General features: G+C 42.2%; 1 protein-coding gene and 1 long non-coding RNA gene across 6 annotated transcripts; one reads left to right on the top strand and one right to left on the bottom strand.

Annotated features, from left to right (window-relative positions):
* Positions 1-6: 6 nt before the first annotated feature.
* hlfb (HLF transcription factor, PAR bZIP family member b) lies at positions 7-11,677 on the bottom strand. Of its 2 annotated transcripts, none has more exons than XM_008437672.2 (4): positions 11,281-11,677; positions 8,593-8,940; positions 1,503-1,717; positions 7-602 (listed from the first exon to the last, which is right to left on the bottom strand). In XM_008437672.2, the coding sequence occupies exons 1-4, from the start codon at positions 11,396-11,398 to the stop codon at positions 384-386; spliced, it is 900 nt and encodes a 299-aa protein (XP_008435894.1). In that variant the 5' UTR covers positions 11,399-11,677; the 3' UTR covers positions 7-383. The 2 variants fall into 2 exon arrangements, with proteins under 2 accessions (XP_008435894.1, XP_008435895.1); XM_008437673.2 differs by having other exon boundaries at positions 7-599; positions 11,281-11,676.
* On the top strand, positions 5,528-21,935 carry LOC103481884 (uncharacterized). Of its 4 annotated transcripts, XR_001777650.1 has the most exons (4): positions 11,484-11,573; positions 12,315-12,398; positions 12,502-12,727; positions 21,060-21,935. It is a non-coding gene; the product is annotated as an uncharacterized LOC103481884 (long non-coding RNA). The 4 variants fall into 4 exon arrangements; XR_536356.2 differs by lacking the exons at positions 11,484-11,573; positions 21,060-21,935 and adding an exon at positions 5,528-7,349 and having other exon boundaries at positions 12,502-13,246; XR_536354.1 differs by lacking the exon at positions 21,060-21,935 and having other exon boundaries at positions 12,502-13,246.
* The last annotated feature ends 1,666 nt before the right edge of the window (positions 21,936-23,601 follow it).

Below are 23,601 nucleotides of genomic sequence, written 5' to 3'. Positions count from 1 at the left end.
GTGTGTGTGTGTGTGTGTGTGTGTGTGTGTGTGTGGGGGTGCGTGTGTGTGTGTGCATGTGTTTTACTCGACTCAGAGCAGGTAAAAGTCACAGCTCGTGTAAATCTGACGCTTAAAGCAAACAAAGGACAAAGGATGTGCTGCTGGAACAAACAACCCCGTCAGAAAAAACTTCTGCCCGGAGGTTAACTTAACGTCGAGTCGAGTCGGTTAGGATAAGAACTGCATGCACTGAGGTGAGAATCGCTGGTGTGTGTGTGTGTGTGCGGGGGGGAGGTTGTGTGTGTGTGTGTGTGTGTGTGTGTGTGTGTGTGTGTGTGCGTGTGCGTGCGCGTGTGTGTGTGTGTATGTGTGTGTGTGTGAAGCCTGTGTGAATGTCCTCATCACAGCGGCCCGTGCTGGCCCTCGTACTTGGCCAGGATGTTCTTGGCCCGTCCGAGCTCCTTCCTCATGTCGGCCACCTCCTGCCTCAGGGCGGAGTTCTCCTTCTCCAAGAAGGCCGCCCGGATAGCAATCTGGTTTTCCTTAAGTCGCCGGGCGTCGCGGGAACGCTTTGCTGCCATGTTGTTCTTCCTGCGCCGAGCCCAGTATTTGTCATCCTGCTCAAAAAGAAAGAGAAAAAGCAAAAAAAGAAAAACCAAAGTTAAAAATGTGGATATCTGGTGCTCCTTATGAAGTCCACTTATTAATAGTAAAATACAGTTATGAGCTAATATTTGATTTTGTTTATTGGTCAGAATTTGATTTTGAGTTACTTTGCCAACCTTTTAGGCTTCCGTAGTTTCAGACGGGAATTGATTTTTGTGTGGAAGGGGAATTTAAAAAACAGAGACCTGCAGCTCATTTGTTCCCCAAACACTTAAAAACCTAAGAGCGAGGCAGGCGGTGGGATCACTCTTTTTTAAGCCGCTTAACCTGGAGGACCCGCCTCCCTAAGGGTAGGCTGGCCAATAGGAGGACTAGATCTAATGATGGACAGACCAAGGACTGTGTGTCCCAGCATGCCGTGCTGCTGTGAGGCTATAATCAGCTCTGAAGGATGAGTGAGATCTGTTTAAATCACATACTGTGATAAACATCTGGATAAAAAATGGAGGGAACAGCAGCCCGTCCTGGACTTTACTGCAGGAAAGTAAAGAAAACAAACAGAAAGTCAAGCTTTGGGTGGATTTAAAAAAAAATCTCTTTCAGTTTGTTGGTTGTGACAAAAAATCTGAATCAAATATGATCAAACATGGACTCCTGGTTCTTACATTTCTGATAAGACTAACTGATTTTTCAAACTCTATTTTTGACCACCCAACCAGAATCTCTGAACTGTGAGTTGCAGAAATTGACAAAGAAGAGAAGAGAAAAAGAAGAGTTTGCTTAACTTTGCAGCAAAAATTTGGTACTTTGTCTTGAAAAAACCCCCCAAAAAAACAAACAGAAACAAACCCTGACAGAGGACATAAAGTGGGCTGAGCGGACCGGTACCGCCCTCAGGACTGGCTCCAACTTACCTTCAGGTCATCGGGAATGAAAACCTTCCTGGCCTTCTTGATCATCGGCTGAGGCTTCAGCTCCTCGGCAGAGAATTTGCGCTTGCGCGGATCAAAGATCTCCTGACCCGGAACACTGGACAGGGCCAAGTCCGCCGGGTCGGGTTCGTAGCTGACCGGAACCTGGATGGACTCTGGATCGATGGGGCTGGGGGTGTTTCTGGAGTTCGGGAGGCCTGACAAAGAAGAGAGAGGAAGGCTAAGAAATCATCTGTTTTAGCCTTTTTCCACGTTTTACTTTATTCTCCTCTGTTTTACTTTCTCTATTTCTTTACACTGATTCTTTTTTTAAAGACTATTGGCTTTTTAGATCCCTTCATCATTTAGTTTTCAGTACGCTTTTTGCTTAGCTCATCAATCTGTACAAAGGTCTTTTTTTTTCATTCCTATTTTGATTTTTTCCAGTCTGGTTTCTTCCCTATTGTGAGTTCTACTGATTTTGCTTTGTTTAATTTAAGTCTTTATTTGTGACTTTCAGCTCATTATTTGCTTTATTTTGCCATACAACCATTCTGAGGGAGAAACAGTTTTATGTGAGTAATTTCCAAGTTAAAGTTTCAGCTCTGCAAGATTTTATCTAGTGTTTGGTATCAACCACTAGGTGGCGACAAAGTGCTGTTTGTGTCAATCTTGAGCTCTGAGAACCTCGAAATGCTTTTTTTCCTATCAAATGTAAAAGTAAAACAGAATCTTTAAGAGCTTTTCATTCTTACTTTCTTATATTATTGAAGACACCTGTTGCAGTGGACTAACCTAAATATGATAGAAAGTGTAAAAAAAAAACTATAAAGACAAGCAAATGATCTGAAGATCAGTGCAAAGCCGTGGTTAGTTTATCTCATGTTTAAAACAAGCTCCTATATCTTATTTAAAAGCTTCTTCTAAGTTACTTTTGTCTTATTTCAAGTATACAAAGATATTTGCACTAGAAACTAGACAAAAAGATACTGTTTAATTTTGTGTTTTTGTGGTGTAAAATGTACTCACTCGCCAGATACAAGGAGTATTTATTATTTTCTCTGTAATGTACTGGGTACTTTGTCATATTTTGCTACGTCGGTTTATGGTGCTTACATGTTACTCTGTGTAACACAGAAATTAAAAAGTTAGTTATCAAACGTTAGAGGTTACTTTAACAAGTTGTTTACTTGATCTTAAAGGTTACAGTATTTCCTGCATTATAGATGCTATTTTACCAGACTTGTATCTTATTTTCTGGAGTTTACAGCTTGCCATACAGAAAACTTACAGGCTATTTTCTGTTTCCATCTCCAGCTTATCACAGTGTGTCTGCGCCCAATGGAAGTTGTGCGCTCTTGTGTATATCTGTCATCGTTTTAAAAAGTTGACATTCTGGGAAGACACTCTGCTGTGTCTGCTCCGGTCCGTGCCCACATTGTTCGATCTGCTGTTTTTGTGTCTGCAGGATGCCCAGGTCTTATCAAGATAAGTGAGTTATAAGCAGCTGGCAGCGCGGCGAGGCCCCGCTGAATCAGTCAGGTGTGAGTGAGTGATGGGGAGCCGGAGGCTTGAGGTTACATGCGGAGAAGCAGGTGGATGCTTGACAGTCGCTGCTGTTGAAACGTGATGCAGACAGACGGCCCGCCGACACATGTGAGTTTTAGTGCAAAACGTGAGTCGCGTGGCTGGCACTTCCTCATGTTTCCCCCAAAGAGAGCCGAGAGCGAGGCTGCGCCCTTCTCAGAGGTAAAAACGTGTCCACAGGCTCAAATAAATGTGTTCAAAAACGTTGATCGAAGACCTGTCAGGTTTATGTGACCGTTCCTTAAATTTACTTTACACAGGATATTACTTATCTAGTTACTGATATTTTTGATTCTGTATTTCTTAAGCGGTTTTATCCATCCTTCCATCCAACTGTCTTTATTCTAGGTCAGGTCAAGAGGATGACATGAGGAGAAAACCACATGCTTTTCTTGAATAAAGAAACAAATAACCAACAAATCTTAAAAAAAAAAAAACTATTTATCCAGCTATTAGCATTCAAGATGTAATCTCTGCCCATTTGGTCTTGGAAAACTTCTCCATGTCTCTGACCGTGTGAGTCTTTGTCTACAGCCCATTTTCAGCAGCTCCACAGATATTCTGTCAGACTGCCGTAAGTTTTGGTTTCATTTCCCCTTCATGGCATCATTTGGTTACCAATCCTACTTCATCTTCAATTTTCCAACAGACACTTAAGGTTGTGGGTTGAAACCCACAACCCACTGAAACACCACTGGTGTTTGAAATTGCTCAAAAATGTGCCTAACTCGACCTCACTTTTTGGAGAAAAATAACCCAAGAGCATGATGCTGCTCTTGGGTTTATGTTGACTGAACATGTATATATGTTGTGTTCCTTTTGCTGTTGGTTTTTTGTGCCAAGATGCCTTTTTGGTATTGTGACCCTAAAACTTCAAGCTTGGTTCCCTCACACCTTTGCACATTTTCCCCCAAAAGGCTTTGGGATTTTTTTTATTTTTTATTTTTTTTAACCAAGTCTGAATGTTTTCAACCAAAATCTGTAGTCCATACACATAAAAAAAACTGCACAGAACAAGCAAAATTCCTGCAGCTCGTTCAGTACCGCCGTAAATCTCTTTCAAATTACATCTAGTTCTTTCAATTAAGTTGGAGAAAAGTCCAGTTTTCGTAAGGTCACTTGTCCCATATTTCCTAATTATTGATGGCCATCCGTACTTTGCCATGGTATATAAATAAAGCTGTGGGACTGCTTGTTCCCTTCTTCTGACTTTGTACACTGAGATCCTTCTGACCCTTTGTAACCACTCTGTAAATTTTGGCTCTACACAAATGTTGCAAATGTCAAGAAAATCCAGCTGAGGCAGTCAATCTTAAGGTTCACTATAGTTGGTGGCTATGGTAAAAAAATAAACAAATAAAATAAATCTCAAGAAGTCTACGCCAAAAGATGCTTCAATAGGAGTATTAGTTTATTGGTGTATTTATTCCTCCAGCTTTTTAGCTTTTATCCTAATAAATGTTTGATTTTTAGTGAAATTGTGCAGAATGCTTTGTTGTCCAAATAAAAAAAAGTGATAAAGTGCTTTGCAGATGTAGATTTAGTCACAATTTCTCTGTGTGTTGCTTTTGTATCCGCAATAGAAACACGAGAAAAGTGATTTTGCACCTCAATCTGAAAGGAACAAATGTTTTAAACAGTGACAATTCATTCGGTTTGAGCTGCTGGAACCGCAGCTGTCTCCTCACGCCACCCTGTCTGCTCTCGTCTCTGATCCCCACCTGCCTCTCTCTGCTAGTGTTTTTGGTATTTAATCTGAAACCTGAGGCCAGAGCCTGTGAGGGGAGCAGAAACCATTTAGGAAGGAGCTAAAACACGAGACGGCTGTAAAGGAGAAGGAGGAAACCTTCTCAGCCTCTCCACCTCTCCTGCAGGATGTTTGTGGATCTGACCTGTTCCTGCTTCCTTATCGCTTGTGCCATCCTGTGGCCGTATGGGAATACAAATATGCCAGATTATGCAGTAGATTACGCTGCTATATTTGGCCGGCGGAGCAGCACATTATCTGTGGCCTGAGCTTGACACAAGCACAGTTTGGATCTGCAGTTCTCAGGCTCGTGACGGAAAAATGATTGGAGCCGGTCAGTGGAAAAACACTGGCAGCACCCACTGGATCGAACCTTGAGAAATACCGTAATCAACTTTGGTTTAATGAGCTAGTGCTAGTTCTTGTAGAATATTGTCAAAATATAAAAAATATAATTTTTCTCATTAAAAAGATTTTTCTATCACAAACCTCAATGAAATGTCTTGCTTAATACGCTTTATTTGGTGTCATAGTTATTTAATCTCAATGTGGAACCAAAAATAAGAAGAACTAACCAATCAGATACAGAATTATTTGCATTTTTTTATTCTGATAAATGCATAAAAGTTAGTGATTTAATTTTTTGACAACTTATGTAGCCATAAATTAATTTTTATTCATTATTTGATTAGTATAATGTGCAATTATTTTATTATTTATTCATGTTTTTATAGCAGTTATTTTTTTTATTGTTTACCAAATAGTATCACATGTGAGAGTTATTTCTTTTTGGCTTGTTTGTAATTATTGCTTAAATGGACAGCTCTGTATAATTTGTGACTTTGTTTTTGTGCATGCATTTATCATTTATTTTATAACAAGCCTAAAGTTGAAGAAAGGCTGAGCGAAATTCACTGGTGTCATGAAGTGTCACTAGTAAACAAACTTACCAAGACAAAAAAACTAACTCAGTCAAATTATTTACTTATCTGATATGTAGGGAGAGTTCTAAAAATTAAGCTAGTGAAAATATAATCTTCGAGTACCCTGATAGGTGTAAGTTATTTACTTCTGAAATCACTCTCGTATTGGAGTTTGAAAAGTTTCTTTTTTAGAGCCAATGGAAGTTTCTGTTTTCTCAAAAAGAAAAAGAGAGAGAGGAAAAGAAACTTTTCCAAATATTTGTCCAGGAGGCCTTCAACAAATCAGATCCAGGATCAGAGGAAAAACTATGCCGAGATGTGTATCCTCCACCCCGTTGCAGCATGCGTGTGCATGTGTGTGCGTGTGACTTATTAGTGGATGGGAATGTAAACATTCAGTGGGAAACGTGTGGATGTGAGAGCTGCCGCCCCCTGGCCTACTTCTGCAGAGAACACTATGTTCTTAAAACACTGATCTCATGCAGGGAGGGCAGTCATACACACACCAACTCACGCACACACTCACACACACTCACCCCCACACACACACACACACACACACACACACACACACGCACACGCACACACAAGTGTGCGTGTGCGTGCGAAGAGACATGCAGGTCACATGTCTCTTCGTGCTGTTAGGACGGTTTGTTTTCTGAGGATCACTCAGAGCAGAAGGGCTCTGAAAAGAGGATGCTCCCTTTAAGAAAACAAACGCCGGACAGTGAGTGAGCATGAGCGTGCACAAACAGCCGAGGCACATGAGCGTGCATGCATCCAACCAATTGTTGTGTGCATGCGCCTTCTTGCCAGTGGGGGCGCTCTCGAGTTGCTGTGGATCTAACAGGGAGAACAGCTTTTCTGGCTCTGGGCATGCGCGGCTCAGAATAAACAAACAAGCTCTTGCCAGAGTAACATCGTAGCAATTTGTTTCCTCTGTGATCCACAGGTAGGATAAAAGGCAACTTTTATAAACCCATAGAGTCGGCTTCTTTCAAATGTTTGGCAAATATGCAAAGATTAGTTTTGTGGTGTTTTGTGTAACTTGTGTGTGTAATTTGGATAGTTTTGTACTGAGCTTTGGTCTGTGTCTGATGACTTGTTTTTTGTTGTTGGAGCCTTTGGGATTTATTTAAATTGAATAATACGTCAATGTTGTGTTTGTTTTTGGACCCTGTTACCATATTAGTATTTGTAGTATTTTTATTTCTTATACTGCCAAATGTCCGTATTTACTGTGTGTTGTAGATGGAATTTTTTGTTCAGTTTGGTTATGTTAATTTAGAATTAGATTTTATTCATTTTTTGATATTACGTTATTTTATTTGTGCATTTTGTTTTCTTTAGTTTCTTTGCGTAAACTCCGGATGTTGTTGATTGAATTTGAATTGTATTGTAATTGTATTTTATTCATTTATTTATTTATTTGTTTTTCTTTAATTGAAAATGTGTGTCAGAATAAACAAGCTCTTGCCAGAGTAACATTGTAGCAAATTGTTTCCTCTATGATCCACAGATCTTGGTTGCACAGGATTTCTCTGCCTGTGCGCCACATGATACTGACTCAGATTTCCCTGTAATCTGGTGCCGGTAAGACAATCTATGCAGCTACATCTGCTCAGCTTCTGCTTCTAATAACAACAGGCTCTTATCTGTGAAATCTGATCTTTAAGAAACCCACCTAAGCTCACGCCACGCTTCCCCGTCGCATGACCCCCAGCAATGCAGCAGCTGGCCCCTTTCATGAGGATGATCTGAACTTTGTGCTCCAGGTTGATCAGAGCAGACAGTGTTTTCTCGGTCTGATTAACATACAGGTGATATGCTTGATGGAGACATGTGCCAGCAGTAGCACAAAAACTGTTAAAAGATGATGGGAAGTTGGGTTTATGAGGGCTACATATCACCCTGAGTCGGTCGTAACAAACTGGGGGCTCGTCCGGGCTCATCAATAAACCCTCAGTAAACAAATACTGCAGGTGTTTAATAATAAAAATGTCCTTAATATTTAAATTGTTCACATAATTAAACAGCTAAATGTGGTCTGGTAGGGGTGCGCAATTATCATAGTGTTTATCATTTATTATGATAAAAAATTTTATTTATTCTTGTCTTGATAAATTCCAGTAAAAACTGCCCATCTTGTCAGGATTGTTAGTTTCATCCTTTTCTTCACTGTTTATTTAATGAGATTATCATTACATATAAATACATTTAAAAAGTACGATTAAAAGTGGTTATTGTGTGCGGTTTATTGATGCAAGTCACACTTTTTTATGTGACTGGTGTCCTAGAGAAGTATATTACAAATGGCTGTGTTTCTTAAGAGCAGTATTTGCATTTGAGGAGCTGGAATTGCTATGTAATCAAAGATAAAAATCAAATTTTGAGTATATAACTATGAATAGTTGCAAAGGTAAATAATTCTCATTTTGTAGCTAATTAATGTGATAATTAAAGTTTTTCAGCTTAAAAGTTTCCAATTTACATAACACTTTAATAATCAAATGCTGAAGTGATAGAAAGTACCTCACGGCAGCATATAAGGTATTTAGAAATGTTGAGTTATTTTATACCAAAAATCCTGAATCACTTCTTTGCTGATGATACTGTTCTTGCACCCAAATCTAAGCTCTTTGCATGGATTCTGATGGAGTGTCTTGAATGGTTGAAGTTCAGAGGAACGTGACTCTGAACAAAACTGAAACAAGGTTTTGCTTGGTTAACACAATCAGAGAAAACAGCAAAAACAATATAAGCTATGAAATTAGCAAAACTGCTGCGAATATTCAAAAATGCCACACAGACAAAACCAAAAGCCGGAGTGACTTACCTGCTCTTGCTGGGCTGCTGTGCAGGCAGTTAGGGGAGACGACAGAGGTGGAGGCGTGGCTGCTGAGGTCCATCACCGAGCGCGCCGGAGCGGACGGCACCGGGGTCATGATGGGCGGCTGGCGAGGTGGGATGTGGTGGGCCTGGTGCTGCTCCCGGTGATGGTGAGAGGGACTGGACGGGATGCCGTTCTCTGACAAAAACTCTTCCAGATCCATGTACTCCAGCTGGAAGGTGTCTCCATCATAGGAGAGGGTTTTGTCCCACAGAGTTGGTCCGAGGAAAGCTGACTGGGGGGCACTGTGCTCCTCCTCCAGGTTCTTCTCCTTCTCCTGGTCTTTACTAAAAGCTGCAGGACAGGATAAGAGAATGTTTGTCATTCTAGCCTTAGGGAAACAGGGTTCTGTTGGTACCCTAAATTATTCCAGTTGAATATTTGGGGTGTAGGATCATCCCGTCATTGAATATCACTGGATGTTTGCACCAGCACCATAAAGACTTTATTGTGTCATTTCTATTCTATTAAGGATTTTCATACTCGAATCATTGCCACAAAAGGAAAGGAACTTCTTTATGCTCATCCATCCACCAGAACCTCCATGTGTCCCTTCAATTTTTAAACCAAGATTCTGTACCTCCTCACTACAGCTCCATTTTTAAATCAGCAGATGACTCTGAAAATTAATTACACATAAGATAGCAACTTTGTAAGACTACAAACTAAATTTATGACCTCAATCAGTTTAATTCCAAAGCTTGTTGGAGTGTTTCCACAACAATGTTCAAGTTAAACTCAAGTTTGTTTCTACCTTCACTGCAAGGCAATATCATCAAGTCACAAAATTCCATACAAGGTCAAACATGGACATAGTGCAGCTCACGCGCAATACGTCATCAAGTGAGTCAAGCGATGCACCTGGTAGGAGAGGTTTGCACTCCATTTGAATTATCATCTGCAGCCCAATTTGGACCCAATGAGGAGAGCGATGGGGGCTCATCTTCATCGTGGAGCCGATGTTAAAATAATAGGGTTTGCTTTGCTGCTAATATGAAATGTGATCTGATTCGTTTTCATGTTTTTATTTTGCACATTTACAATCATAAAAGCTGTCCATGGTTTCAGGTAGGAGTCTTCATCTTTGCTCCTGAAGAGCCACTGACAGGCACCTTTTAAAGACCCCTAAATTATTACTGAAAAGATCATTCGGTCATTGGATTCATGCTGGATTAGAGATTTAAAGATAATAGCTCCTCTAACACAGGACTACAGGTAGAAACCCCTGGTTTAAGGTTACCCCTTACTCCCACCAGAAAAAAAGAGACCTTCCCCTTCACTGATCATGTCACTTCATTTCAGCAGCCCACTCAGTGCTGCCCCCATCAGACTTCTGGAAGACAGCGGAAATTTTGGAAGAGGACAGGAGCTATATCTGATTTTTATATCGAAATTCCAAACACTTCCTCACTCAGATTTTCTCTGAGTGTTTTTACTATCCATTTTGAAAATGGGTGGCTGTATAAATATATGCACAATGAATTAGGTATGGAAAACACATTTTTCCACTTGCTGAGAGAGTTTATGGCTCCTTTCAGAGGCCACCGAAGATAAATAAGGACAGCTCTGGACTGTGACTCTGTAAAAGTTGATCTGCTGAGTCAGAAAAAAAAAACGCAGACAGCTATTGATGAAGACAAAATGTCCTTTTGAGCAAACTATGTGCTAACTTTTAATCAGCAAACTGCAGGGTCAGTCCAATAAACTCTGTTACTACAAACCCGTGTACTTATCCATTGATAACATTCACAGAGGACTCTGGTATCAGCAACACTTCTGAAAATCAAACTTGGTCTGAGTTGATCAGGTTTCTGAAACTGCACTTTGATGGAATTATAAGCTGAAACGGTTTGAGTTTTAATCAGTTGCTTAAAGTAAAAAAAACAAACATATATATAGAAATTCAATCCAGTCAAATCTGAATAATATCCAAACAAATAATGTGGAGAGTTGATATATTAATATCTTGCCTCATTTCTTAAGGCAACAAACAATCTGATTATGACTCCTGTCTAAGGGGATTCAACATGCTTTATGTCACATTTTATTCAGATGGTTTAAAATAAATGTTGAGAATTTGCAGAACAAATAAAATTACTAAAATAAACAGATTTAAACAGGAATGACAATAAAAGTAATTTCCACTCAGAAAAATAAAAAAAATATTTCTTTGGGCAGTTTAATGACTTAGCAGACCATCTATTATAAATGACTGATAAATAAAAAGTACCATTATCAGGTGATTTTCAAAAGCATTTTTTCCAAAGTAATTTACACCTGCACTACTGAAAGATTGTTCCTGACCCGCTAGCTGCTGACAGAGGCGGTAAATGTCTGATTTTTATTTATTAATTTTTAAAAAATCATTCTGAGGAACTGTTTCTGTCTTTGCTCATATCTGCAGGAACTAACCTATGCACAGCCTGCACATTAATGCTCTCTGGATGAAAACTTTGTGCGCTTGACGCACAACTGCGCCGCTCCGCACGAGAAGCGCGCCTCAGAAAGTTCAGGAACAAAAAGATTTACGGTAAACAAAGGCACGCTTTGCATTCCTCTGAGTCCGGAAGATTATCAGAAAGAAGCAGGAAGGCGAGAGTGTCGGGATAAATGAGGAGTTTCCTCCAACTTCACCTTCATGATGCAGCGGTAGCTTCATCGGGTTCTCCAGCAGGGACTTCAGAACTCCGTGCGGGTTCGGCGGCAGAAAAGCGGGATTCAACGGGAGAGCGTGTCGGGACATCTTCTCCATCACGCCTCCGTGCGTCGGACCAACCGGATAAACAGCCTCCGGGAAGAGGAGAGGCGGCAGCGTGCAGCGGAGAGCAGAGAGTGTCGGTGTTTCGAGAGGCAGACTGGCGCTCTGCGGATTTACCTGAAAAACGGCCGGAGGAGAGCAGAAATCATGAAAGCTCCTCGGAGTAAAAGTTAGTATTAACGACACGCTCGAGCTGAGGAGCGCGTGCGGCTGCTGCGGGGAGAAGCGCACTGAGCTAGTCCCGACCGCGTGCGTGACAACTGAGCACTGACGTCAAACCAAGAGCCAGGCACCCGCCTCTCTTCTCCTCTCCTCTCCACTCCCCCAGCTCACGCACGCGCGCACGCATGCACGCACACACACACACACACGCACACACACACACACACACACACTTCCAGTTCAGCCAGCAGAGGCATTAACTCTTAATTAACCGGAAAAATCACCGCATATTAGCAATAAACCGAAATATAACATAGTTAGCACCGTCCAACCAGAGTTTATTATGAAGGTCTGATAGAGTCCTTGGCTCCAGGCTGTTTACAGTAGCTCCTAATAATACTGACGTTTTAAGTCAGTATTATGCTTCGTATGCTTCGTTAGTATGCTTCGAATAAACACCCAACTGGACTGAAATCTGGAGGCCAACACCTCAAATTGGTTATTGTCTTCCGTGAGAGAGCTCTTTCTTTCTGCTAGAAAAATCAGAGCAGCCATTTCTCATATCACTTCTGCGTTCTCTGTAGAACCTGACAGTGCCACCATCCATCCTCCTCCCATCTCAGGTTCTCTTGATTTCATTTCTTGGACCAGTATCAAAGCAATACCAATCGACTGTCACAGTTTGGTTCTGGCTAAACCACAAGTTGACCTTTTTTTTTTTATGCTTTTCCTTCCTCTTCCATCACAGGAAGTCCACCTGAAATCTGTCTGCACTGAAAAGTGTAACGATGTCTGGTAACGTTACAGGATGTTCTATCTGTTGGTGAATACAGTAAGGTGACTTTTTATTCAGTTTGAACTTCTTTTCCCGCAGCTTCACTCAGGATGTCCAACAGTTTTCTTTATTTCTGCTCGTTCCCCCTCACGCGCTCCAGGCCTGCTCAGAGGAATGCTGGGTCACATGAGTGGGCCGGACTGACCTACTTTCATCCAATCAGAGGCCGCCGTCTGCTGTTCTCCTCCCCGTCTCCTCCATGCAGCCCAGTCACATTGAATCTCATGTGCTCCGGAGCAGGAGCAAAACAAATCCAGCAGCAGGGAGGAGGAGAGAGGTGAAGAGCAGGCAACAGAGAGTTGGGGATGGGGAGGAGAGAAGGAAGGGTAAGTAAAAATGAGCAGAAAGATAAAAATATAGAAAAAGGAAAATAAAAAAATGAAAGAAAAAATGACAAAAGGACTTGATAGAGGATGCTAATTTGAAAAAGCGAATGCAAAGAAGATGGGGAAATGATGGGGAAGGAAGGGGAGGAAAATGAATGAAGGGTTGGTGGAAAAAAGAAAGGAAAATGTGAGAAACCATAGGATGTGATGAGAAAGGAAAAAGTAAAAAGTAAAAAATAAAGTGAAAATGTAAAAGAATAAAGATGAGAAGAAGAGAGCACATCAGAGATTTGCCCATCATAATGCTGGAGCTCTTTTATTTATGTGATAAATTTGGCTCTATTCCTCTTTCTCTCCTTCCTTCATTCCTCTGATTGTTTCTCGTCCCTCTTCGCTTTTTTCTTCTGCAACCCAGTTCAAATCGGTCGACGATCCCAGCTACTGTCACCTCATCACGCCCTCTGCAGAGTCCAGTGATCGTTTTCTAACTTCTGTTACCTCCAGCTGTGAGAAAAAAAATCATTCACATTCGTTGCCAGATCTGACACTTTCTGGTGTTTCTCTGTTTATCAGACTTCAGCCCATTTAAACGACTCTTTGTCACACTCAAAATGCTAGACGCTTCCGAAAAGTTGGCTCGACTAAATAAAAAGTCAGGTTGTAAAAAACAGGCGAGGTGATCCAGCATTTTCATTGCGTTTTTTGTTCTACTTGCTTTTCTCGTTTCATTGGGCATTGCATCCATCTTGTGACTCTCTCCGTAATTGCTGTTATCATAGACAGGAGACTCATTGTACAATAATAACATTTAATCCTTTTTTTCTTTTTTCGTCTTTGGGTTCCAGTCAAAACAATTTTTTTTGTGGCCAAAAAAAAAGTGTTGTGTCTTTTTTTTTAATTATTATTATTTTTTAAACACTGTAAATCATGTTGCTTCTGCGTGAACCCAATCCGGCAGACGAAGCGGAGCCCTGAAACATAAAGCACCCTAAACGGCGCGTGTGGTTCTGCGTGCAGCGACGAGTCCGACAAAGCCGTCATTAAACACTCCTTAGCAACAGCGGCAACCGAGGGCCTGCAGTGTTGTGACGACCTTTCTGTAAAGAGGAAAGTAGGGCAGCGGCGACCGGGCCTGTTGCAGCTCTGACTCATTCCTTTAACGCGCTCACTGCCACCTGAAGAGACTTTTCAGTCACTGCACAGAAACCTTTTCAGCCGCCGGCATGCTCATAGTTCCCGTCGGCTCATCCAGACGGATGGAGTTTCAGTAAAAGTAGTTAAAATGTGCTGCTTGACAAAAGGCTTCTGCATGAAGAAAGACGAAAACTGAGTTTGTGGAAGAAAAGATTTTATTTAAAAACAGGAAGTTATGTATACATGTACGCCTTTCTCTTCCTTTCCTTCCAGCTGTTATAATGATTGCAAATTACAGTAAACGTGTGACTTTTATTTGACAGATAATAGAATCAAATTACTCCCTGGGGCAAAGTAATGGGACTTATTTTGTATTGAAGTGAATCACAGATTGGTTGACCATGAAATAATAATCTTGAAACAGATAGAGAAAACAGAAGCTAAATACATTGTAAACATCTTATTAAGTCTTCTTTAGAAACAACTGGAAAACTCTACTGTTTTCTATACTTTTTTCCTCAAGCAAAGTTAGTTTAATCTATACAGATTTGCTCCACGTTCTGCAATCTTTGCATCATGTAAAGATGTTGGTTAAAGTCCTAAGATTTTTCTGATCATTTGTCGTTACATCATCGTTCAATAATATTACTCAAATCTGGCTTTGCAGCAGCTCCCATTAACAGAGGAGTGCCTCAGGGCTAGTGGGAAAGGAACCGGAGCTAGTGTGCGAAGCTGAGAGGTTCCGGCTAGAAATAGTCGGCCTCACCTCGATGCATGGCTCTGGTTCTGGAACCAGTCTCCTTGAGAGGGGCTGAACATACTTCCACTCTGGAGTTGCCCACGGTGAGAGGCGCCGGGCAGGAGTGGGCATGCTTGTTGCCCCCCATCTTGGCACCTGTACGTTGGGGTTTACCCCAGTGAATGAGAGGGTTGCCTCCCTCCGCCTACGAGTGGGGGGACGGGTTCTGACTGTTGTTTGTGCTTACGGGCCGAACAGCAGTTCAGATTACCCACCCTTCTTGGAGTCCTTAGAGGGGGTACTGGAGAGTGCCCCTCCTGGGGACTCCCTTGTTCTACTGGGGGACTTCAATGCTCACGTGGGCAATGACAGTGAGACCTGGAGGGGCGTGGTTGGGAGGAATGGCCCCCCAGATCTGAACTTGAGTGGTGTTCTGTTGTTAGACTTCTGTGCTCGTCACGGATTGTCCATCACGAACACCATGTTCAAGCATAAGGGTGTCCAGATGTGCACTTGGCACCAGGACACTCTAGGCCGCAGTTCGATGATCGATTTTGTAATCGTTTCATTGGATCTGCGACCGTATGTCTTGGACACTCGGGTGAAGAGAGGTGCGGAGCTGTCCACTGACCACTACCTGGTCATTGAATATCACTGGATATCACTGCACGTTTGGGCAGGCCCAAACGTGCAGTGAGGGTCTGCTGGGAACGTCTGGTGGACTCCCCTGTGAGACGGAGCTTTAACTCCCATCTCCGGCAGAACTTCATACACGTTCCGGGGGAGGCTGGGGACATTGACTCTGAGTGGACCATGTTCCGTGCCTCCATTGCCGAGGTGGCTTATCAGAGCTGCGGCCGCAAAGTTGTTGGTGCCTGTTGCGGCGGCAACCCACGAACTCGTTGGTGGACGCCTTTGGTGAGGGATGCTGTCAAGCTGAAGAAGGAGTCCTATCAGGCCTTTTGGGCCTGTGGGGCTCCAGAAGCAGCTGATGGGTACCGGCGGGCGAAGCGGCATACAGCTCGGGTGGTTGCTGAGGCAAAAACTCGGGTGTGGGAGGAGTTTGGAGAGGCCATGGAGAAAGACTTCCGTACGGCTTCGAGGCGATTCTGGTCCACCATCCGGCRTCTCAGGAGGGGGAAGCAGTGCAGCACCAACACTGTTTATAGTGGGGATGTTGTGCTGCTGACCTCAACTCGGGATGTTGTGGGCCGGTGGGCGGAATACTTCGAAGAACTCCCACCAACATGCCTTCTGTTGAGGAAGCTGAGCCTGGGGACTCTGGGTCGGGCTCTCCAATCTCTGGGGATGAGGTCGTCGAGGTGGTCAAAAAGCTCCTCGGTGGCAGGGCCCCGGGGGTGGATGAGATCCACCCGGTGTTCCTTAAGGCTCTGGATGTTGTAGGGTTGTGTTGGCTCACGACTCTGCAATATCGCATGGACATCGGGGGAAGTTCCCCTGGATTGGCAGACTGGGATGGTGGTCCCCCTGTTCAAAAAGGGGGACCGGAGGGTGTGCTCCAATTACAGGGGGGTCACACTCTTTAGCCTCCCTGGTAAGGTCTATTCAGGTGTCCTGGAGAGGAGGGTCCGTCGGATAGTCGAACCTCGTATTCAGGAAGAGCAGTGTGGTTTTCGTCCTGGTCGTGKAACACTGGWCCAGCTCTACACCCTCAGCAGGGTCCTGGAKGGTGCATGGGAGTTCGCCCAACCAGTCTACATGTGTTTTGTGGACTTGGAGAAGGTGTTCGACTGTGTCCCCAGGGGGGGTTTGTGGGGGGTTCTTCGGGAGTATGGGGTACGGGTTGTCAGGTCCCTGTATGACCGGTGTCAGAGTCTGGTCTGCATTGCCGGCAGTAAGTCGGGCTCGTTTCCGATTGGCTTCATCAGATCATGATCTGCAGCTCTCGCTGGAATGGTTCACGGTGTGAAGCGGCCAGGATGAGGAGTTTAAGTATCTGGGGATCTTGTTCACGAATGAAGGAAGAAGGGAGCGGGAGATCGACAGGCGGATTGGGGCAGCGTCTGCCATGAAGCGGGCGCTGTACCGGTCTGTCGTGGTGAAGAGAGAGCTGAGTCAAAAAGCGAAGCTCTCTATTTACCGGTCGATCTACGTTCCCACCCTCATCTATGGTCATGAGCTTTGGGCCATGACCGAAAGAACAAGATCCCGGATACAAGCGGCTGAAATGGGTTTCCTCCGCAGTGTGGCTGGGCTCTCCCTTAGAGATAGGGTGAGAAGCTCGGTCATCAGGGAGGGACTCAGAGTAGAGCCACTGCTCCTCCACGTCGAGAGGAGCCAGTTGAGGTGGCTCGGGCATCTGGTCAGGATGCTTCCTGGACGCCTCCCTGGTGAGGTGTTCCGGGCACGTCCCACTGGGAGGAGGCCTCGGGGAAGACCCAGGACACGCTGGAGGGACTATGTCTCTCAGCTGGCCTGGGAACGCCTTGGGATTCCCCCAGAGGAGCTGGAAGAAGTGGCTGGGGAGAGGGAAGTCTGGGCCTCCTTTCTAAAGCTGCTGCCCCCGCGACCCGACCTCGGAATAGCGGCAGAAAATGGATGGATGGATGGATGCCTCAGGGCGGTGTGCATGGACCACTGCTCTTTGCACATTTACACAATCCCACTTGATCCTTTATTAACAATGGTACACCAATGAACCTGAAATTCTGGCTGCGGCTCCACAGATGCTTCTCTTGTTCCTCTTCAGATTGAAATAATCACTACCTATTGTTTGAGTTTTGAATGGAATCTGTGAGTAAATCTTGCCTCATCGCAGAGACATCTCCGGACCCAGCCCACGAGTGTTTTGATTCACCCTCTTTCTCAACTACCGCCGCGGTCAGCTCTACCGACTGACATTCACGCAAACGCTTGGGCGTGCACCCAAAACTCACCAAGCACTAACCACTCCCTTCTGTTCTCCGTGTTTACATCTACAATGTTCAACCCTTGAATGCATCTTAAAATAGCAGTTATTCACAGAGGCATTCAGTACAAATGAGTGTTTCTTCTCTTACTCCCGTCACTGACCCAATTAGCGTTTTGGTTGTTTTATATGCCATCATTCCAGATTTTGTGATACCTCTGTAGAGGCTCTACAAAAATGTTTGACGCTTATAGTTTCCAACGGCGTCATGCCTTTTTATTTGCCCAATTTCTCTGTTTTTTTTTCCATTGCCTTCTGTCTTTGTTTCTATGTTTGCTTCCGTAGAAACGGGGTGCTGCCAAAGTTTGTCTCAGCTGGTGAGTGAGATAGATTTACAATCTGAAATATTCTAAAAGATTATAATGTTCATAATTTATCCAGTTTCTTTATGAGGAAAATTTTCAAAATGGAAAAAGAAAAGGGGGGATTTATTGATCTCTAGTGATGAAAGTTTGAAGTGAATTTCTAGCAAAAGAGCTCAGTTACACGGTTTTATGGGTCAGTGTCATTTAGACATAATGACAAACAACATAATCACGTAATCGTCGTATGTTTTACCACAAAGCAGTCGAAGTACCAAGTTACGCAACCAAAGCTGGCCTAAATAAGCCCAGTCAGAGCGCGTGGACCTTGCGTTGCCTCTTAATACTCAGACTTATTCTTAAATCTGGGCTGTAATCATACCTGTTTGTATAAAAAGAACGTGAACTTTCTCCCAGTATCCATCATCAGGCCAGTTATGGATCACTTTGCGCGGGTCTTTTTAATCCAAGCTGCTCATGAAGCCGATGACTCTCAGCTTCTCCAAATGGAATCGAGGAAAGAGGCTTTGAATGTTGTGTAACATCACGGCAACGTTGGTTTTGGAAACTGTTTACACACTGCTAAAAAAACAGAAAAGCAGGAGCGGACGTGTGCGTGTTCACAGATGTCAAGCATAGGTCTCTCTTCACAAAAATCATAGATTACCATGAAGGAGTAGATAAAGAAGTCAAGGTTACGACAATTTTATTGAAGTCAGTTTAATAAAAAAATAATAATTTTATTGATCCCGATAAGAAATTAAATCTTGTTAGTTCATTCAAGATTCTTCTAAGAGTTACTGTAGATGGTGACGGCTGCGGGGTTTAAGGATGTCCTGTAGCGGTCTGTGTTAAGGCGAGTCCGGAGAAGCCTCTGACTGAAGACGTTTTTCTATGACAGTCTCATGAAGAGGATGCTCAGGGTTGTCCATCATTTCAGGATTTTGCACCATCATCTAATTCACAAAACTGAATATGCTCAAAATAAAGATTTCATTCAATCATGAATTCATCGAAACACTTTCGCTTCCGCTCATCTCCCGTCTTCCTCAACAGCCAGTGATCTGCATCTTAAAATAAGGAAGGAGTCCACTGAGGGTAGTGTCTGTATGTGTGTGTGTGTTTTCTGTTATCTGTGCCTCTGATAACATCATATTTATAGCCACACTTGTGAACACGAAGAAAAATCAATATTTGGAGCCGCTGGCAGGAAGACTATTGGCTCAGCTCCACCTCCAGCCCACACACACACGCATACACACACATAATAAATACAGCCTTACACACCACACACACACCGATGCTCTCGCACAGAAACAAATACGACCTCTTCGCCCAAAGCTAAACGCCAAAATAATCGGATTATGTGACATTTATTTTGTTGCTTCCAGATCTGACGTCAGCAACACAAAACAACAAACGCATCTCATGAAATGGAAACTTTTTTTTATTTTTATTGATCCATCTTCATGACATAATACTTGCTGTAGTTTCATTATAACTACAGAGCCTTCCAGTCCCACTGCTGAATAGAAGGATCACAGAATCCTGACAGGGTTCCATTATCGCTTTCTATAAAGCTTCACAAGATTTCTAAAGCAAAGCGGGGCGTTCGTTTCAGGTTTTTACGAAATGTTAAGTATCAAGAAGACGCTGCAGTAGCGAAGCAGGGAAACTGTGTTTTTCTATTTTTTTAACGCAGGGATTAATTAGAGACGTACAAACCTGCCTGGGAAACACTTTGAGTGTTGTCAGGTCATTAATCGGAGAGAGAATTAAACGATTTACATAACTGTTTGAAACATAATCAGTGGAAATCATTCAATTTGAATGACAGAAACACTGGTAGTGTTACCTACCGTCTAACATCATTATATTGAAAGGACTTTATATTACATTTGAAAAGGCGTTTTGAACATGTATTCAAAAGGATTTTGAGACTCCAAAATGTAGTTTGCATGCAAAAAACACAAAAACATGTAGATGATGACTGCCTTGCTGATTAAAGACTTTCTTGTGTGCTGGATTATATATCAAATGTACAGGTTATCTTTTTAAAGTGTACTATACCTTCTAAATATATATATTTTTTTATTTAACCAGCAATTTGTAACTTAAAACTGAGCATTTTGAAATGTTAATTCAAATAATACGATTTTTCCCGTTTCATCATCAAACTTCAGACTCCACTGGGGCCCTGAAGCACTATTCAGAAACAGAAATGCCTGGGCTTCCTGAACAACTTTCCTCTACTGGGAGTAAAATCTACAAGTTCTTAAAGATAAAAGAGCAAGAGAGAGAGAGAGAGAGAGAGAGAGAGACAGAGAGAGAGAGGAATGAGAGCTGAAGCCTTCTGAAGAGCAGCCAACAAATGACAACTAAAATCAAGAGTAGAGGGGAGAAAGAAAGCAACACAGATGAAATCCTTCCTTAAAAAATACTTTTTTTCTCTCCCCCACTTGAATCAGATTCCAAGGAATCTGATTCAAGATTCCTTGGAATAAAAGCAGAGCTCGACAAACAGCATGTCCTCGACAAAAGCAGTTTGCTCGAGAGTGGAAACACGACAGAGTCTGAAGTAATTCCAGCAGGTGTTTTCTCTGTTGCCTTTTGACCTCCTTCTTTTCTAAGTGATTATTCGGTTTTGCACTACATACAAAAACAAAACATTATAGTAATATTTTTGTCTTTATTTAAAATAATATTTCGCTATGTTGTGGCTGTAAAGTGCAGAGAAAAAGGAGTGGAGAAAATGCAAAACATAAATGAAACGCAAGTCCAAACTTTCTGAAAAATCTTCTTTGGCAGTCAAACAGAATCAACCGAGGAAATATATATAAAAAAAGAGGAAATGGCTGAATGGAATGAATAAATTAGCATAGACACAAGAAATCTATTGTTATTAAGCGGAACATGTACCCAAAAGGTGACAAAGACACTCTAAAGCATGCATTATATGTTAAAGGGAACCTGTAGTTCACAGGAAAAAGGCTTTCAAAATAAATCAGGAAGTGCAAACTTCCCTGACGAGGACAGTGAGCGCTGCAACTCAGATCAGAGCAAGAAAAACAAAAAGTGAAATCGAAAACCACGATGAAAGAATCTGGACATCCTATGCCTTCGTGTTGCTTGCAGTATTGGTTATTTTTGCTTGTGACAAGTCTGACATTTTTGTTTTGTAGCAAGTCTATTTCACATCACAGTGTAATCTCATGTTTTGCTTTGCAGATGCTCGATCCACACCAGAGATGCTGGAAAGTTATTTTTTGCCCCCCCCCCCACCAAATCTAAGTCAAATCTCAAGTCTCACCCCAATTCAGTCACCTGTCAGAAAGAAACACTCTCTCGATGAATGAATGGATGTCACTGGTTGATAACACTGGGTTATAAACAGTATCTTTTTTTTTCTCCAACTGAATTAGGACTATTTTGCACCGCTGAATCCAAAAAATGACGTCCATTTTTCTCAACCAGGTCAGGTTTTTATTCTAATATGGTTTCGAGAAATCTGATCTTCTGATTAAATTGATTACGCTTTTGTGACATGATGAGTTCATTTCCTTTAATATTCCCTTTCCATAAAAAATAAAATAAAAAAGGCTTTATGAGACAAAAAATGGCTTTCTAACAGTGTATTAATTAAATGTTACAAACTTTGATTTCTGTAAATTGAATAATAAACACTGATAAGGGTAAGTACATGTGAATTGAACATTACATCATTGATCCCAGATTCTGAGGAAACCGGTCCAGATGTGAGAACAGATAACGCATTTCTGGCGCTCATATTGCATCCATTTTTGGTGATTTTTGGATTCAGCTCATCAAAATGACTCTGAAACAGTTGGAAAACCTCAGACTATTTTTTGGCCGCTGACCCCAGTGTAATCAAGCAGGTCCTTGATCCTCTTTTGATTTCCAAAAAAAGCTATTTTACAGGTCTCTTGAACAATGCGTCTACATTTGGATCAAATTTGGCTTAAAAAAAAATTCACCTTACGTTTAAAAAAAACCCCCAAAGGATTATGAGCAGCTGCATTCTGCAGGGAGAACGCCTAGAAGAATTCAGTAATGATGGAGATGACAGGATGGATGACTGAGCTCCTACATGTTGGTCTCGAGAGCTGGACTCTGCTGCGTCTCTGTCTCCTCTCCGTTGGATTCGGGCGCCGGCGACGAGGCCTCCTCCTTTGGAGGCGGCTCGGTGGCAGTGGCGGCTTCAGGTAGGCTCCATGATGTCGTCTGGGTCATGTGACTGCCCCGATTAATAAAGCAGATGGTTTCTAGGTTAATAAATACTGTTTTTGATACTCCAGACAAGTTGAAGTTACGAGTGGGAAGGGGATTTTATCCGGTTCTGCTTCCTGAGCTTTATGACACTCAATCAAAAATCCAAACACAGATCTGCATCAGCAGCGGCAGCATTAATGTGATGTTTCTCTGGAGTCTTAATGGTTTCACTTTCTGGCTTCCAGCAAATTTAGTAAGATTCAGTGTTTTAATGTTCTCAGTTACAGATCATCTTCCTTTTTTCTGAGAACTGTGGAATCCCATCTGGAGTTAAATCCACAGAGCGTGATTCATCCTACATCTCCGCTCTTAATCCGGTCCAATCCGAACAGGTTTAAAAATCAGATCCTGCTCTGTCAAGGTCTGATTATACAAGAACCAGCAGGAAATTAAGGAAAGTTGTTGGACAATGCCTGCCATAAATAGACAGGAGGTGTTTTTAACCTAAATGAAGAAGAATTGCTGTGTTTTTTTTTTTTCTTCCTTTCCCGATGTTGGGATCTTACTTGACAAAGTACATGACTCCTTCTGTGGTGTAGGCCTGCTCCCAGCCATAAGGCGGACCTGGCAGGGAGACAATAAAACATCTTGATAATTATTTTTGTTTCAAAGTACTTACACCTTTAGGGTGTTTCCACATTTTGCTGTGTTCCAACTTCTTCTATGCCAACATGTTCAATGGATGAAAACGAAATGCTCAGAGGACACAAAACAACAATGCTTCTAAAATAGTCAGAGATAAAATACTTTAAAGACAATCTCAAAGAACAAAGTTAAACCAATGTAAGGGCAAAAATATGAAAAGCATACGGGAAACCGAAAGAAAACAAACAAAAAAACTAGGATAGGTAATAAATGACCATGACACAAACGGGAAGAAGTGACAGAAAAACAGGAGCGTGGATAATGAGGGTGTGGTTGCTGGATGAGAAACGGGCGTGCTGATTGGATGGAATGAATCACAATGGAAATAAATGGTTTTTGCAACAAAAGCATTACAAACTCAACTTTTTACTTCCTGGGGGTTGCCTCAAACAAATGACATCAAGAATGCAAGCAATGTATTTTCAGCATGAATACAATCATTAATAAAAAAAATTTATTTTTTGAAATTTTAAGTTTCAATGTCATTTTTATCATAATGTGACACGTGCACACAGCTTCAGAAAACAAGCTAAAGAAATAATAATTTAAAAAAATAAATAAATAAAATAAATAAAGAGCTCCGGTTTGATTTTTCAGTCTCTCTCCTTTATTTTTGTTTGATAAACTGCTGAATTTAAGTTCCTCCTTATCGGCAGTTCAAATGACTGAGACTGCAGCCGCTGAAATACATGAATGAATGCATGCGAACTCTTCTCTCATCATTTCTTCATGCTGCATGTGAGAACGTGAACGAGCTGTCTCAGAATTCATGTCATTTTTTATCACTCGGAGTCTTTTTTTTTTTTCAGTCCCTTCTGTCTCAAGTTTTCCAGGA

This window comes from Poecilia reticulata, linkage group LG19 (assembly GCF_000633615.1).
Source record: "Poecilia reticulata strain Guanapo linkage group LG19, Guppy_female_1.0+MT, whole genome shotgun sequence".
Lineage (NCBI taxonomy): Eukaryota > Metazoa > Chordata > Actinopteri > Cyprinodontiformes > Poeciliidae > Poecilia > Poecilia reticulata.
Note: the sequence above shows the minus strand (reverse complement) of the source record. Positions and strands in the feature narration are given on the sequence as shown.

What these genes read in the sequence shown, in the direction of transcription:
- hlfb (XM_008437672.2), bottom strand. Translation starts at nt 11,398, where the DNA reads ATGGAGAAGATGTCCCGACACGCTCTCCCGTTGAATCCCGCTTTTCTG. An exon ending in CAGCAGCCCAGCAAGAGCAG is followed by an intron (nt 1,718 to 8,592) that starts GTAAGTCACTCC and finishes CTTCTTTGTCAG; the next exon opens with GCCTCCCGAACTCCAGAAAC. An exon ending in TCATTCCCGATGACCTGAAG is followed by an intron (nt 603 to 1,502) that starts GTAAGTTGGAGC and finishes TTTCTTTTTGAG; the next exon opens with CAGGATGACAAATACTGGGC.